At 40.2% G+C, this 17,900-nt stretch overlaps 1 protein-coding gene across 1 annotated transcript in view; it reads left to right on the top strand.

The window, feature by feature from the left end:
* Positions 1-660: 660 nt before the first annotated feature.
* The window catches only part of nf2a (NF2, moesin-ezrin-radixin like (MERLIN) tumor suppressor a), a 39,721-nt gene continuing 22,481 nt past the window's right edge, over positions 661-17,900 (top strand). The window contains exons 1-6 of the mRNA XM_049578536.1: positions 661-1,382; positions 2,893-3,018; positions 3,140-3,262; positions 6,784-6,867; positions 16,081-16,149; positions 16,296-16,378. Coding sequence (XP_049434493.1) covers positions 1,269-1,382; positions 2,893-3,018; positions 3,140-3,262; positions 6,784-6,867; positions 16,081-16,149; positions 16,296-16,378 — 599 coding nt within the window. The 5' untranslated portion in view covers positions 661-1,268. The remainder of the gene's footprint in view (positions 1,383-2,892; positions 3,019-3,139; positions 3,263-6,783; positions 6,868-16,080; positions 16,150-16,295; positions 16,379-17,900) is intronic.

The following is a 17,900-nucleotide window of genomic DNA, read 5'->3' as shown; positions in this document are numbered from 1 at the left end:
AGGGATCAATAAAGTATTTCTGACTCTGATTCTGGTTTATGTTGATTTATTAATCAATTCACTGACTAATCATTTCAGCTCTAAAATTATTATTTTCACCTAGAACATGGTTTGCTCTGACTCAGCTTTTTTTTTATTTTTATTAATGAATAATATAATATAATATAATATAATACTGGTCTAGGGTTGGGGTCAGAAAGAGAAAGAGGAGGAGAGCAAATGTAAGCAAATAATTTGTTACTACATACAGTATACTGTATAACAATAATAATAATAATAATAATAATAATAATAATAATAATCTTTATCTCTATTTATAAAACACAATCCATGCATAAAATGTAACAAAACATTTGTGATAAAGAAGTTTAGTACCCCAGACAATACCCCAAATAAAATGGGGCAAGATCATTCAGTGATTTAAAAACCAATAAAATAATTTGAAAATTAATTCTGTGACAGCTTTATGGTATAGCACAGTGATATAATAATGCCATAAAGCCTTTTAATATTTGAATTTTATACAAAAATTGCACACTGTCTGACCTAAAGGAGCTCCTTTGAGTTGTTATGATATTGTCGTTAATGTGTGCTAGATTGTTATTACAACATTCTAGACGGCCCTTGAACGCAGCATCGCATCTTGGATGAGCTCGCGAACAAATGGTTAGCAGCAGGTAGCTAGCGCTTCGTTACCAGCACAGTTTACATACAGCAACCGAAGTGTTTTGAACTATCCAGAGGGGATTTATTGGATAAATAATTTCTCGTACGCGTAGATGAAAACGTTAACGAAATTTACGGTATATAGTTGTACAACTTTAGCGCAAGATAAGTGCTTATATTGGACATTTAACGTTAATGTTAGTTAGCTAACTGTTTCTGTTAAACCTAGCTAACGTTAGCAACAAGTCTGGGACAGCAGCTACACTGTGTTTACCAGCCCGAGCTTAATGTAAACTTTTTGTTTTGTTGCCAACGTGACACTACAGTATTGCAAATAATGTGTATGCGACATTTATAAATTAAAAAAATGTCACTGGAAGCTGTATGTAAACTTTAATGCAACTTGAACGAGCTTTCGCAAAGCTGGCCAGTCACATGCACATCTGTGCTTATCTTCTGATAACTGAGTAAATGAATGCTAACTGACTCATCTGGATGCCTACGCTACAGAGTATGATAAACACAATGCCCTGACAGTGCGCTCCGTTTGTAGGAATTAACGACTTTCAGTAAGTGAGTAGTGAGTTCATCAGCTGTTCGCCATGGCAAGTGCCTTAGCAGCGAAAATGGGATTTAACTCATTGATGAGAAAACAAGCCAGAAACTTCAACGTCAGGATCTGCACGATGGAGTCAGACATGGAGTTCAGCTGCGAGGTGTGTATGTGTGTGTGTGTGTGTGTGTGTGTGTGTGAGCATAATATCATTTAACTTTGCATCAAAGGTTTTTGCTGAGCACATCAAATGCATCTAAATTCTCTCACTGAGGTCACTAGTTATCACGCACTGCAATGCAACTTTAACCATATCCTATGCTTAACCATAATCTGCAATGACAACTGAAGTAGCATGTATGATCCAGGCGACAACAGTGATTATGGTCGCTCGTTAATGCATATCAGTTTCACTTCGAGACACTAGATGGCAGCAGGTGACTGTGAACAAACGCGAGCAGCACCGTGGGTCTCTTCTACTGGAGATCATATGACTTATAATTTATCTCCGTCTTATGCAGCAACGAAATCATGAACATTTTAGTCAGTGGCACAGCTCAGTGCAGTATAAGACTTGCTGCAATGCTGGATGAATCATCCTGCAGTGTGAAGTAAAACACACATTCACACGCACACACAGATTTATGCTGGTTTCAATATGTATTTTTGTCCTCCATGCAGTGTTTTTGGTTTAGCATACGACTTGGTTGATACCAAAACTAAAAGGCATCACAGTGACTTGCAGACACCATCTCTGTATTTAAAGGGGAGGAACCCCACCAAAGTTTGCAGCTGGTAATTACACAGAGCAGCGTGATGTTAGTCACAGGTTTCTATTTTCTGTGCTGGGATGATAATTTTATCAATTATGGGTTTTGTAAATAGCATTTAACGTGTATTGGTCATATAGGCAAAATTTTCATTCAGCAGTGTGTATAGATTTTTTCGATTGGCCCCCGTTGCCATTTCCCACTGCAGCTTTCCTCATTTCTGGCATTTTTTAACTCGTTTTTTCACGTTAACCTAGAATGTACTTGACAGTAGCTTGCACTGTGAGTTAGCTCAGAGGCTTGAGATGAAAGCTATCTAAATTGGTTATGTGCGCCTGATATGCCTGTCTCCTAGCTCTCAGCTGGATCAGGAGAATATGTATGGCTCCCTGCTTTGAACTAGAGACCCAGGTTATGATGGGAATGCCAGGATGTCTCGATTCAGGAGGCACAGCGTCGTATGAAGGGCTGTCAGTGTTTAACCTTATAAAAGATTAAGTGGCTCTGTTCTCTTGCGAAATCACTTAAATTGCCCCTGGTGGGATTAGTAAAGTTATCTGAATCTGAATTGTGGTCGAAAGTCAAGCTCACTGTAACCTCACAAACATGTTTTTTGCTGTAACTTAATAATTCATGCGCAAATCATGACAAAATTTTACACAAATGTGTAACAGGATAAAATGATGAAGTGATGACATTTTATATCCAAAAAGTCAGTGGACAGCCATGGATTAAACTGTAATTGCAACTTGAATTGTTTGCTGAGGCATAAAACCACAGGGTGGTAATTCTAGTTTTTGTCTGTTGCAGGGTAAACAAATTAAGCAAATTCTGGTAATTCAGCATGTTTTGTTTTTCTTTTCTGATAAAATTGTAGAAGACTAAAACATTCATGTGTTCCAGTTCAAGTGGAAAGGAAAGGACCTTTTTGACTTGGTGTGCCGGACTCTGGGACTGAGGGAGACGTGGTTTTTCGGGCTCCAGTACAACGTTAAGGACACAGTTGCTTGGCTGAAAATGGAAAAGAGGGTAAGTGATTCTGTAACAGCCGTGACTCATGTAAACACTGTTGATAAAGACGTAACGAGCGTGGAAATGGGATGCAGCGCTTCACCGTGCAAATGCTGATTTCTTTGGTTTATTGTCGTAGGTTCTGGATCAGGAGATACCGAAGGAGGAACCAATCACCTTTCACTTCCTGGCCAAGTTTTACCCTGAAAATGCAGAGGAGGAGCTGGTGCAAGATATAACACAGCATCTCTTCTTCCTTCAGGTGACTATAAATCATATAAATCTTCTGTTTTGTTGTTGTGCTGACACTGAGAGTGGTGTTTTCTTCATGTCAAAGTAAATCAGATTGAAAATTATTTGATTTTTAGCTACAGTATAGCTTCTTCCTCCGGCTTTAGGTATACTCTTTATATACTTACCTTATCGTCATTCTGTCTGTTTCCTTAATGTCTAACTTACCATAAAGGCCTTATGAAAAGATTCTTTGTACACTCACTGACTGACACATTGTCTTCTTCCACTGCTGCTCTCCAAGTTAAAATTTGCTGCAGGCTTACAGGTAAACCTGAAATCCAACATGCCTCTCTGAAGAATCTGTGAATAACTGCCTAGTGGTTGGCTAGTGGGCAGACAGTATCCCCCCCCCCCCCCCCAAAACCTCTCTTTCCTTGATCGTAATCTCCCCTGAATGGTGCTGTGTTCAAGACTTTAAAAGAAAAAACAGTTCTCAGAAGTGGGTGTCATCCTTTTGAGATGAAATAAGTGCTTTAAAAAAATAGGTGTGTGCGAGCAGGATAATTGATCTTTAACTCTTAAAAGCCTTCAAAATGCTCTGTGAATTTAGGAATATCCATTTCACCCTCGCACACCCAGGCTGACGTGCCAAATCTGCGGCTTCTGATCCAGTGCCAACAGGGGGCACGCGTCCACAGAGTTTCTGACAAGTTGTTGAGCTGAGCTCTCTGTAATACACTTTTTTTTCTTCCATTGTCCCGGTCTGATTGTGTGCAGCCATGTGGAATCAATGCACAACATATTACCGCTGCCCTTTCTCTTCACTTAATACTCTCCGGGGAATTCCTGCAGAGCCTGCCGCACCATTCTCCTCGCAAGAGATGAGATTTGTAACTGTGCTCCCATCGTCCAGTGCTACCAGCCACATTTATCAATTACCAATTAGGCTTTAAGGGCTCAGTTATTGGCCAAGTTAATGACATATTCTCCATGGGATGCTCATCCACCATAGCATTCATAGCCCATTGTGATGGTTTAGTTATATAGTTTGAGACAGCAGTGTGCTTGTGTACATTTGGATAGAGGCACTTAAGTCACATAAAAAGTCTCTCTGTGTCCTTAATCCGTTTAGAGGTAGTTGAAGCAATTTATTTATTTCAGAGGGAAACCTTGCTAAAAAAACAAAAACAAAAAACCTACAGCCGACAAATGACTCAACTGTTAAAGTGGTACACAGCTACAAGCGGAGAAGAATACAAATGCGCAGTGCCTTGCACCGCCTGTCTCCTTATTACTTTGCTCTCATTAATTCCCATAATGTCGGGAGCAGGCCTCTGTTCAGATAGTGTCACAGGCATGACAGCTGGATTAGTGCTTATCAGAAATGATCACCGACCCGGATACAAACACACGCACACACCCCTCACACACTTTAGACCACCTACACAAACTGACACATGCACATCTCCCTCACCTCGGCCCGCAATCTCGGCAGCAACACGCTCTCATTTGTAAACCAGATTGCAGCCACAGCCTCTTAGTGCTCACCACGATTAGGGGCTGTCACCTCTGGCTCCACACCTTTGTTAGTTCAAAACAAGCAGGAGACAGCCTGCCTGGCTCTACAAATAATAAGGTTTAAAGCATTAAAATGCCCACTTATATAAGTGCGGCTTGCTCCGTCTAACCTTACAATCCGGCTTTGCGCTCTATATGTAGTTTTGCAAGTTTGTGATTCTATTAGTTTGACAGGTGACGGAGCTCGGGCAGTGACACCTGGCGAGACATAGCACTTTAATCTGGAGGGAGCTTGTTAAAGTGGATTGCCACCCATTTTAAGAATTCATGTTATTACCGGGGATCCATGACAGTTAAATCAACACATGAACCGCTTTTTCTATAAGCTATAAACTGCAGACGTGAACCTTGAATTTGTCACTCATACTGACAGCAGTATATTCACACACGTAGAGTCAGCTCTCTAGCTCAGGGGCACAGAGAGAAACATGAATTATAAAACTGGGCGGCACTCTCTAATTATAATTTGGAGCTTTTCAAGGCCTCACACATTTCAGTCATGTCATTATATTCTGCCGAGTAGCAAGCAATATTCCTGGAGCAGCGTAATGATCATATGAAATAATGTTGGCTTAGGTATAGCTCTTGTTCTGGTGTCTAATAGGTCCCCATGTGGCGATGATGCTTAAGTCTTACAATATTTATTTTAGAGTTTGTCCTGTTTCCAGTCGAAAATGAGCAAGTGCCATTGTACTGCAGCAGTGTAGTCGGAAGTTTATTTACCCTCTTTGCAGCATATAATAACCTGATTTTGTGGCCACTAAAAAGTGGTGCCTGAGCAGTGTTTTAGCTGCATGTGGTTCCTTTATTTATTTATTTGAGTGGAATTAAGGGAATAAAGTTCTGGCTGTCAGAAGCACAGTTGTCAGAAAGTTGTGTTTCACCCTTCACTGACACTCCTCTCTCTAAAGTATCAAGTCTTTTTTTTTTTGTTTGAGTCAAGTTAGATCACCTGTCAATCTGATTCAGGTCCCTCATCTCACAAGAACCATTTTGTTCCTCTCATGGAAATCAATATAAACGAGATGTAACACTCAGACTGAGGACGAAGAACAGATGCCCTGATTTTTATTATAGATGATAGTTTCCTCTCAAAACACAGCTTTACTGGATATTTTGTCTTCAGTGCTGTCATAAAATTCAACAGTGAGAAGCCTCTCCGCTTATTAAACAGACAACTATCGTACACTAGAAGACTTTTAAATAATGAAAGGTAAAAGATGTCATATGTTGACAGTATTCTTGACACTTCGGCATCAATATAATCTTTAAAGATAAACTGTATTTGTTTCAAACTTTCTTCAAACGCTATTTTAGCAGGAGGTGACAGTGGAAATAATAGGTGAGCGTTTCAAAAATTAGGACTTCTTACCAAAAGAAATGCTAGTTAGTGGATCTGATACACGCTAAATTCACTCCACGGCTCCACCAGCTTCCTTTTCCACAGTACAAGAGAACAGAGACTCATTCACAGTCTTGCACCTCAGTCTACCAAGTTTGCTGCTTCGTGTTTGGTGCAGAGAGTGCAGCTATTGTCAGCGTTTGTTGACAGTGTTCATGTCATTGAACTCCAGTATTTGCATCAGCCAAGACTAAAAACTTAACATAATATCAAACATGATTTTGCGGAAACATCAACATGAGAAAAAGACTGACTTGAAACAGCTCAGACTGAGTTTTATGACGCCCTCACACCAAACGATTGACGTCTTTGGAGCGCACCAGCTGAGGTAAAACCCTTTCGATTATATTCTGACATTGGAAATTTGTCTGCGACGGCACAATTACCTAAAAAGTAATTTGGTGAAAGGGCGGCATAAACGGCACAGAACATACTGCATTAGCAAGTTCTGAATATATTTTTGTGTGAAAGAGGTTAGGTGGAAGGAAGAGGGCTTTGATATTCAGGTGGAAACATGCACAGCAAAATTAGCAGTGCCTCAAAGCTGATTATATTTGGTAACTCCACAGGTGAAGAAGAAGATCCTTGAGGAGGAGATTCACTGTCCACCTGAGGCCTCTGTGCTGCTGGCCTCCTACGCTGTTCATGCCAAGGTCAGTGCTGTTTTTGGAACAGGAGTTTTTATTCCTCAGTTATATTCAAGTAAAATCAGCACATTCATCCACCCATCCAGTCATCTGTGTGTTCTTTAAAAGGTTTATTTATCTTTACTTAAAATTTGCAACTTGTCCTCGAGCATATTTTTTTAATTATTGGTCTGATGAGTTGCTAACAGATGTGAATAATTTACTGCAACATGTTCTATAACTGTGCTAAAGAATGCAATGGTTTTAAAGAAAAGCAGTGTAGAACCAGCAATTTTCAGGGTGGTTTTTAGGCCCATCCCAGCCCAGAGGAGCCGTTGAAAAACTTTATTCTGCATCTCAGCGTCACATCATCGTATGAGCTGAGTGTTTAAACCAATTGAGTGTATGTGTACACCTGGAGCTGTCTGCACCAGGTGTACCCTCCTTACATCTTTGGTAGTGATTTCTTTGTGGCTGTAGACTATTGATTTAAAAAACTTTGTAATAACCTGTGGTGCCTCACGTGGATTCATTCCATGGCCAAGGCTTTAATGCATTTCATTTGTTTGTTCATCATGTTTATAGCTAAAGTGCAGCTCTTCCTCGCGTGGAACAGTGCAGAGAGACTGCATGTTTTATCACCAGTGGGTTTGACGATTTTAATCTTTTCATATCTGGTCCCCCTTCCCCCAATAAACTACATAAATCATCCAGAATTGATCCAGAACTCTGCAGTCTGAGTTCTGATAATGACCAGAGGGGTGCACATTACACCTGAAGTTCCTTCACTGGCTAGTTTTGGTATTGATTTTTAAAATAGTAGGCGTGCTACAGGGCCCTGCATGAAATGCCTTTAATGTAAAAACCAGCACCTTGGCTGCTCTGGAAGTAGCCTCTTAAGGAGGGTTTTAGTAGTTTGTAGGGTGGCTCATCCTGACACTGGGTGAGGAACTAAGATATCTGGAAGAAGCTTGGAGGAGGATCACTGTTTCTTTACTTTGAAAGGGACCATTTGAGGTGTTGCCGGCATCTGATGAAATGACCACACAGGTGAATGCTCATAAAAATGGTTAGATTTGTGGCCGGGAGGTGTGTGTGTTGACATGAGCAAAGCAGAGGCAGGAAATTATAAACAGGGATCAATGCAGATATAGATTTTATGTCATATTGCCCAGCCCAGCTCAAAAAAGACCTTTTTAGACCAGTTTACTCCAAGAGTGTGTTTGTAATGTTTTTTGTGCTCTAATTGTGTTATTGTGTCACTTTTTTACTACAGGTTTTATCTTTTAGCTAGTGTGTTAATATTGTTTCACTATTTCTGTTTTCATTATTCAGCTTGGCCTTAATAGAATTAGCATCTGTGTATTAATTACTCACCCTGTGTTACCTTGAATCTGTTTTCCTCACAGTGAACGAAGAATCCAAAAGCAGAGAAAATGTTTGATGAATTGCAGCAAAGTTTGGCAGCATGTAACAACAGCAAATCTTTATAGAAACACCAGTTTACAAACTCTCCAAGTCTAATTTTTCCAGTCATATGCTCAGTACTTCCCAAACACACTAAAACCTCACCGTTTAAAACATATCTGCATAAAGAGACTCACACACAGACGTGTAGCGCGCCTGGGCAAGCTTGTCTAGGGGCGATACTCGTATGCGAAAGTGTTTAAATAGTAAAATTTTAGTGAAAATGCATGTGTTTGGAAAGTATTGCATGTATGACGGCATAAATGAGACTTGGCTTGTACTGCATGATTTGATATTGTTTTGCTGATGTTGAACGCAGCCCCCATTTGCTTCAATTCAAATTTTCTCCATTTGTGGATTCTTTGTTCACTGTGGAGGCAGAAGTTTTCTTTCTGAATTCAAGATAACAAGGGGTGAGTAAGTGACAAATGATCATTCTGAGGGTGACGTACTAGTTTAAAGAGATACGTCACCGATTTTCAACTAGCTTTGTATCAAACCGCCGCGGTGAAACTCTCTGACATGGATGACGCAAAACGTGTCATTCAGTGGAGTTTTGCTGGCTCTCTCAGGCTGTTCCTCGAACGACAGTCTGTACTTCTGCATTTTAATATTGCCCGCCACCTATGCTTGCCATGTGACACAAAGAGTATAGAAACAGATCAAGAGTCAGACCCGTCCCCCTCTGCTTCTCTCTGAAAGCGTACTTTACAAACACTATAACCTGCATTAACCTGCATGAAAATGAGCTGCAATCTTCATTGATTTATTGGTTTTGAGGATCAAACAACAAGTTACCTGAGGTGTATGGAAATCACGCCTCAGGAAAAAACTCCCTTAATAAACCTCCAGCGATCTCAGTCGTTTTGGTTGAAGGATCCCATCTCTCTGAAATCCCCAGGAAAAAGATAGGGATAGTGAGGTGCAGCAGCAGCTTTCTGACAGGCGGACAGGGTCTAGTGAGACTGGAGCTCTACCTCAAAGGTTTGGCTAAGAGCCCTCAGAGGTTCACTTTCCCCGTGCCAATTTAACGGGCCTACGTTTAAAGAGACTGTGTGGGAGAGAAAAAAATCAGCAAATGAGCTTGAGACTTGTGCTCTCTGCTGTCAGCGCCCTCGATCTGGTAACAGCAAAAAATATGGAGCCCCAATCTGTTTTCATTTAATCAGCCGTCCACTTTGATTAGAGCCAGTGAGAGTAAATTGCCGTTGTAAAGGGGAGACAGGTACTTGTTTAGCAGAGCAGCTGCTGAGAGTTTTCTGGCCGACTTTCCCCTTTCTGTTTCTCTCATCATGAGTTGTTTTTGTGCAGCACCACTGTGTCGCCCGCGAAGTTGAGTATATCACGCAGTGGGATCTACTTTGTTACCTGCGCTCATCTTTAATCATGATTCTGCCAGCCTCAAGATGGCAATAACGAGAGAGTAAAGGCATATTCCAAGATGGTATAAATGCTTGAAAGAAGATATATTTCTTAAAATAATATGAATCATAGCACAGTTCAGGTACGCACAGTCACACACAGAATCCATGTGTGTAATCAGTTTCCAGTCGGAGCCAAAAGTGGCGTATAATTCATAACAAACGCAGTAGGAAGTCATAAAAGCTACCACAACCTATGAGTTACAGAGAGTGCATGAGTAGAGGGGATAATAGAAGTTAGGAATAGGGGAGGAATCTGTGCGTGCACAAACGCTCTGACTGACTTCTTTACAGCTATATTGCCTTGAACACAGATACATGCACAATGCACATACAGCAGGATTCCTAGATCTCAGTCCACCAGAGAAATATTGTTTCATCACTCATTTGACAAAATATGTAGTGATTTTGTAAGATGATAAAGGGACAGTTACGCCAAAATCTAAAATACATGTTCCTCTCATCTGTAGTGCTGTTTATCAATCTCAATTGCTGTGGGGTGAGTGGCCAAGTGTTGGAGATATAAACCGTAGACGTGTCTGCCGTCTCTGCAGTATAAAGAAACTAATGAAACTCAATGGCATTTGGCCTGTGGTGCTCAAAAAAACCTCAACAGCAATATCTAATCTGAGAAATCCTGGTTACTCAAGATAATTAGCAGACCTTGTTGTGAGCAGTTTCATGTAGGTACTACTTTCTTTCTAACGAACTACACCTGCCAACTGTATCACTGCACAGAAGGAAGCCAACTAGGGCAACAGACCCTCACTGACAGCCCAACACTGACCGACTGTTGGTTTGGTATGTCAGGGGCTTTAAAGTCATTGTCCTGCGATAAAATAGATGTTGTTACAAGTAATGCTGGATGAATGCAACTTTTTAAATATTTACAAAAGTCAAGATTCTTAATAGGTAAGAAAACCCTTTTGATAATGCATAAAATGTTTTAAATCATCCGATTTAAGAGCCACACTAACTTTTCTGTGGGTATTTGTTTGAGTACAGTTCAGCCTTGGTGGCTCTGCAGAGGTTTCATTGCCTCCTGCTTTGTATTCTGAGTAGGTGCAGCGCTTCAAGGAGGTGTTGACAGGGAATTTCAAGAAACAGCCGCTCTGGAAAAATGCAGAAGGAGTCACTCTGGCATAGAGGTTGAGTAGAGAGGGAGGTTGGTTCCCTCAGCCACAGTGCCACCGAGGGCGCAGAGATGCGTCTCCAGCCGAGTGTGGAGGGACATGACAAGCTAATAGGAATAAATGACACTGGTGCGAACCTGTGTGTTTACAGGTGGCTTCAACAAGACTTGTACATAAATTAAATTTTTGAAAACTGAATGAGGTAGCTTCCAGGCTGCCGCATGTTTACTTTGCTGCTGTATCCCAATCTGTTTTGCTTTTGTTTTCATCTCATGGCATGTGACACAGATATGATATATGTGAGATATATCTCCAGTCTGTGTAAACAACAAAGAGCTTAACAGAGTTTCACTTTTCAGTTTCAGTTTAGACCACACAATATGTTATTTAATGCTCATGGAATTTGTCAGCTTTGCCTTGAGATTATGGAAATCCTGCTTCATTCATCTGACTCAACTGACATAATATTGATGCCCACCACTGCTTGGGTGAGCCAGCATTAGCATGAGGGACAAAGAGACATGGAGATGGAAAGAAAGTGATATCGCCAGTTTGAACTCCCAGCTGGAAATAGGCTACATGTCAATTCAGTCACAGTTTGTCGGCATGAAGTGTAACTGAGAAGAGAAATAATTTTAAAACGCAGGAGATATTTTTTGTTGTTTTGTTATCTGTTGCTACTCACCTTCACTTCAGATTTATACCACAGGAGCATCTGTTGTTGTTGTTTTCATTAGAGTATAATCACCTGAAAATAAGAGCTATTGTGTTTTTCTAACCTTAAAACGAGCTGTTTATATACTGAGGGGGTCCTCTCCCACGGATTCTGCCATGTTTTTCTACAGTAGCCCAGAGTGGACAAACCACTGGCTCTAGGCTCTAGATAAGGCCATTGGCATTTTCACAACCCACACCGTAGTTCTCCCTCATGCTTAGCACAGGCTTGCAGTATCACTGCTAGACGCCACTAAATTCTATGCATTAGACTTTTAAACGAGGTATGCCTATGCTTTGAGCTAAATGCTAAGTATGCATGCTAACATGCTTACCATTATAATGCCAACATGCTACTTGTAAGCAGATATAATGTTTACCATGTTCACCAGTCCTAGTTTGTGAACATGTTTTTGGATACCAGCACTAAATATATAGCACCGCAAAGGCTACCATAACTTTTCCAAGTATTTCGGCATAAATCAAAAGTATTGGACAACTCGAAATGTTGACCTGATGGTGTCACTAGATGAAAATTAAGGGATCACCAAATTTATTTCAGTTAATCCTGAGGGAGACATAAAGGTTTGTACCAGATTTCATGGCAATCCAGTCAGTATTTGTTGAGTTAATATCAGATATGAACAGCATTTTCAAACAGACCCTGAGACTCTATACAGTTAACATAGCCTTAGTGTTGATTAATAGCCATCAGTTGAAGTAGCCTAACCAGTGTAGATTGTAGATGTAGAATGTAGATTCACATGTGCAGTACCAATCTGACACTCTTGAGAAAATGGTGGTGGCAAGGACTAAGATTATTATCTGAAACACAAGCGAGCATTTCAGTTAGCTTGGAAACAGAAATTTAGTTGGGTGGCGTCAGGGAATCTCCAATTATGTAGTACCCATGGCTTCATAGGAGAAATCTGTATTTGTCACCATGGCACTGTAAATTGATTTTCTTTAAAGTGACTGGACTGTGTCAGAAATACATTTCCTACATTTAGAAAGTGGCTCTATTGACAAGAAGATTTCCATTAGTCAGTGGTCACTGTTGTGCTGCAGGTGATAATTGTTAAGTGCAAGTATTGGCGCATGGCTGTCCTTTGAGAATTGATTGTTGCGGTAAGTTTGGGGTTGTTTAAAATAGGCTAATTGGAAGAGAGTTGTGTAAACATTAAGCATCTGAGAGCCCTGTCACTGTCAAAATGCCACCCCGTCTCTTACCGAGCTGAAGCCTGGTTGGTGCCATCATACCTCCATAAGTCTATATATCATCAATTATGTAGCAGTTACAAACAAACAGGTGAGGAACTGAGAGAGCAGAAGCTGCAGGGATGGGAAACTTAAGGCAAGGGATCTAATTAAATGCCCCTTGGCTTCTCCACTCTGTTTGCCACTGCACTGCTGTTTCAGGATTTCTAGTCGGTGTGTTGAGCTTATTAAATTCAGGTCTGTAAAGTACTGTTTTCACACTGAAGTGCAGAAAAATAAAACCCAATAAAACCTCATAATAAAAGCAACATTATATACACAGCATCATAGCTTTGGGTTAGTTAATTAGAACCACAAAAGCTTCTTATTTGTTGTGTGCAAATTACCAAAAGTCCACCGTTGAAAAAGAACAATCAATGCACTCTAAATTGCGTTTGTAATCTCTTGTCATTATTTAAGAGCTTAATGGTGTTTTTTCTTCCACACACAAGCTCGTGGACGTCAAAATGAGTGGTTTTGATTTCAGTCCCTTACCTTTTTTTTTCCTGAGACAATTTCTTTGTTGTGTATATTTTTCCGCTTCTTCAGGTAACTGGCCAACTGAAGGTGACACAGCAATGACATTTTGAGTGCAATTACAATGACAATTGAGCAGCAGCAGAAGGTTTTCTCGCTATCTGAAACCTCAGTGGTAATGTCAGATTTTGGTGTCAGGCTCAGAATTGAACAGGGAATAGCGAGTCCTCCTAGACTACCTATTTTCCACCAAGGTACAACCAAAAAGTTCAGTAGTCATCAAGGGAGAAATCCATGAGAAGAGAAAGAGAAAAAGTACCACTTTTTTGTGTCAGCCTGTCAAAGACAAAGGCTTCTTCAAAAACCCATTATTTTGAAGTTCAACTGTCTCCTTGCGACTTTGGTGCTTTCACTCTTGAGTTTAAAGGGATAGTTCAGATATTTGAAGTGGGGTTGTATGAGGTACTTACCCACAGTGAGTGTATTACCAAATGGCAGACTCCAGAGCTGAAGAATGAAGCCAACAACTGCAGTTCTTTGAGTGGCCACTTGAGGCAGGCTCCGGAAGCCTGTCAATCCCCATCGGCCTCCATGTTAAAATACAGCATAAATTTACATGCTGGAAGCCTTTTTCCCTTTATGACAACTGTACAGGGGGTGAGCTTTTTATATAACTCACCCGTTTACTCCGTTTGACTGACATGCAGTCTACTGATAGTGTCCTTGGCTTCTCAGTCAGATCCACCCCGTGCTCCTCCACAACACCAGCCTCTTGCCTAAATATGGTCACTTCTGGCTCCAAAAAATCAAGATACGACAGCCGAGATGCCAAACTGGAGGCTTCAAAATGGAGTCCAAAAGCCAATTGGTGACGTCACAGTCGCTACGTCCATTATTTTTACAGTCCATGTGTGTTATTACCTACAATAGATGGCGGTCATTACACATCCAATTTGGAGAGGCAGGCAGGTAACAAACACTAAAACTAGGCAATGAACTCCTATTAAAGGGTAATCAGCAAAACATACCTTAACCACATAAAAAAAAATCCCACCTAAAAAATAAATATCCAATTAAGTGTACACTGTTTGTCGAATATTTTCACTGCTTTTCCTTGCCATTAGACAGCAATTGGCACTAAAGCGGGAATATCACTCTTTCCACAGCCAGATTCCATTGAGAAAGACAGTAATTAATGGGGGCGTAAATCACCAGTTTCATCATGATACAATATTATATATTGTATATACACTGATCCGATGTGATCTAGGGGCCTGCGATACATATCAAAAAATATTATCTGCCCATTTAACACAGTGGATTACAGAATAAGCTGCCACATCTTTCTTTTCTGCTTTTGGCTAAAACAACATGTAAATAACTGTAACCACTAACAGCACATGGGATAAGTTAACCTTCAGGGCTCTCTACCAGAAAGACCTTTCTGGAAGAAATCTTTTCATTTTAATGAAAATCATCATCTTTTTCATAAAACTTCAGGGTTATCTGGCTGAAATCCCTGAAGGCAAACTGATCGAGGCAGGGATATACCAGCAGCTCCTGGGCTCAGTGAGCTAAAATTTCATGGAGTTTGGTGGCTGTGATGAGAGCATAGATGGAAAACTGAAGCTGTTAGTGGCTTTCTTGCCAGAATGGGCTGTTTGCGGCAAGGTAAAGCAGTGAAAATAGTCAGAATATAGTGTACACACCTTAACTCTTACTGATTTTTTAGGTGGGACTTTTTTTATGAGGCTAAAATATGTCTCCTGTCCACACAAGTACATTGCTTAGTTTCCATGGTGGTACTCCTCGTGCTTGCCGCCAATGTGTTGACTGCTACTGTAATACACTGACTATGAATAAATACCTCATATAACCCAAAAGATCCAAAGTGTTCCTATAAGCACTTTTCAGTGGTTAAAACTTTTTTCCCCAAAAAGATTCACCCAAAAAATATGTGATTTTCTTACTAAGGACGTCGCGTTAACCTAGTACATACAGCGTGTACAATGTGCAGACTTTATGAATAAGTGAGGTTTTCACAGTGGCACTTAGTACCTTTGTCTGCCAGATTGTGACACAAATTTGTTACTTTAATACTATTTAATACACTGGTGCTCTAACAGTGCTGTGTTAAAATGCAAAAGGGTTATAAATATATAAAGATTGCCTAGCTCAAACAAGTAATTTAACAACAAAATAACAATAGTCTCACTGCCAAGGCAAGATACAAGAGGATTTGCTAACAGTATCATGCTCAGAGCAAACAGCAATGCAGAGATATAGGTAAACATTCAAGTTAACCTACTTACATAAATCTACAGTCATAGCCCACTTTTTAAACAGTGGCTACATGTTTAATTCATGTCCTTCCTCCAGTTCTACAGTGGCCCAAAGGAAAATCCCCTCTGCCACTCAGTCATGCCTAATCCATTCATATCTCTCCTCAAACATGCATGATATAATTTGTATCCCGGCTCCGTGATGATAAGTGATGAGTCTCAGTTCTCTCTCAGATATCTCTAATAGCATCATTTACATCATCTTCCAACAACTGGGCCACTGTGTGTGCGGTGCACATTAATGACCTGATGGCAGACCAGCCCCAATTCATTCTCCCAGAGACCCTTTTCTTGCAGGCGCTGTAGTTTCATCTTATGAACTGCTCCCAGGAGAAGCATAGTCTGGCCTGTTATTAGAGGGAAGGTGGATAGCGCCCATTAGTTTGGAGAGAATTTTAAACCTTTGGGCACTTTTGCTCTATTTTGCAGTATGGAGACTACGATCCTAGTGTTCACAAACCTGGCTTCTTGGCTGAGGAGGAGCTGCTGCCAAAGAGGGTGAGTGACAGCAGGGTTTACATATTGTCATTGATGAGTGAAGATATGTAAATATTTGTCTTATTATGAAGGCCTGTACCTGCATTATGATGCAGCATGTGATGTACTTTTTCATGTATATTTATGTTTGCCTCTCTCCATTGCAGGTGATTAACTTGTACCAGATGACTGCAGAAATGTGGGAGGAGAGAATCACAGCGTGTTATGCAGAGCACAGGGGCAGGACGAGGTAAAAAGTGCTGCACTGAACTGTACCACCGTGAAATTCCACAGTCATCAGCAAATTTCAATTTTAAGTCCACATAGGATGTGCTTAAAACTTGGTTCCACAAGAAATGTTTTATGCAAAGCTGAAGTCCATTTTGGCAGCAAGATGCAGAAAAACTCATAAAAGTTCTTCTGTCAGGGAGTTTCTTTTTCAGGAAGCATTGATGAATCCACAGTTTGAACTTTTTTAACATCTATTTGTTGGCTAAGAAAATGCACCAGCAACCAATGGCACAGCTTACCACAGCCCATAAGTCATCATTTACATGTAATTATATTATTTGCACAAGAAAAACATGATTTATGTAGCTATTCTCAAAGGAGCAAATGTATCACAGTGAAAAGGACTGTAAAAATGGTGTTGCTGTAATTGCTTTCATAAATCTAAAATGGCATGAGAATGAAAATCAGTGTTTTTTTCTGCACTTTGATCCACCACTAAGCTGAACTTTAACTTTGAAAATTAACAGGGAGTAAGTGTGAGGATTGTCTTAAAACTCTATTTGTTTGGACTGGAAAGTGAGTTCTAAATGCTGAACTGCAGCACTTGGAACCAATGGCACAGCTTGATCACAGCCCATAAGTCATCATTTACAGTTGTAATTATATTATTTAATTGTTTATGTAGCTATGCAGTGCAGTGTGGGTGCAGGAGGTGGTCAGTGGCGTTAACTAGGGCTGGATAACATGAAAAGATTATTTTAAAGGGACAGTTCAATCCAAAATCAAAAATACATCATTTTTCTTTTACCTATTGTTCTATGTATCAGTCTAATGTTTTAGTGTGAGATGCCAAGTGTTGGAGATGTCCACCTGTTCTCATTTATATTAGAACTAGATGGTACTGGAAAGTGAGTTCTAAAAGCCACAAACTGAATTGCAGCACTTGGAAAAGTGATAATTGACTTACTGGTGTTGATCAATAACCCTTTCAACCCCAGCAGAGAGCGGGGAGTTGTTGGTCCTTACACCTTTAGCATTTTAATTGTTTAGTAAGTGATGCAGTGCAGTGTGGGTGCAGGAGGTGGTCAGTGGCGTTAACTAGGGCTGGATAACATGAAAAGATTATTTTAAAGGGACAGTTCAATCCAAAATCAAAAATACATCATTTTTCTTTTACCTATTGTTCTATGTATCAGTCTAATGTTTTATACTGAATCTCAGGTATTGTATGAACACTGAGTTGCAATGTGTATCTCTTTAATATAATGGAACTAGATGGTACTCAGCTTCTGGTGCTCAAAGCATCAAATAATACATTTGAAAAAATCAACAGCATTGTCTCTTTCCACAAATCATGACCTGGTTACTCAGGATAATCCACAGACCTTGATGTGAGCAGTTTAGTGTAGGAACTATTTTCTTTCTCCCGAACTACACCCACCAACCCTGAACACAGTAAACTTAAAAACCTGCAGAACTAGAGACACTCTCATCAGCCTCAGATGTATTTTGTGTTTAGTGTAAATAAGCGAATGTTAGCA

Source organism: Epinephelus fuscoguttatus, linkage group LG6 (assembly GCF_011397635.1).
Source record: "Epinephelus fuscoguttatus linkage group LG6, E.fuscoguttatus.final_Chr_v1".
Classification (NCBI taxonomy): Eukaryota; Metazoa; Chordata; class Actinopteri; order Perciformes; family Serranidae; genus Epinephelus; species Epinephelus fuscoguttatus.
Note: the sequence above shows the minus strand (reverse complement) of the source record. Positions and strands in the feature narration are given on the sequence as shown.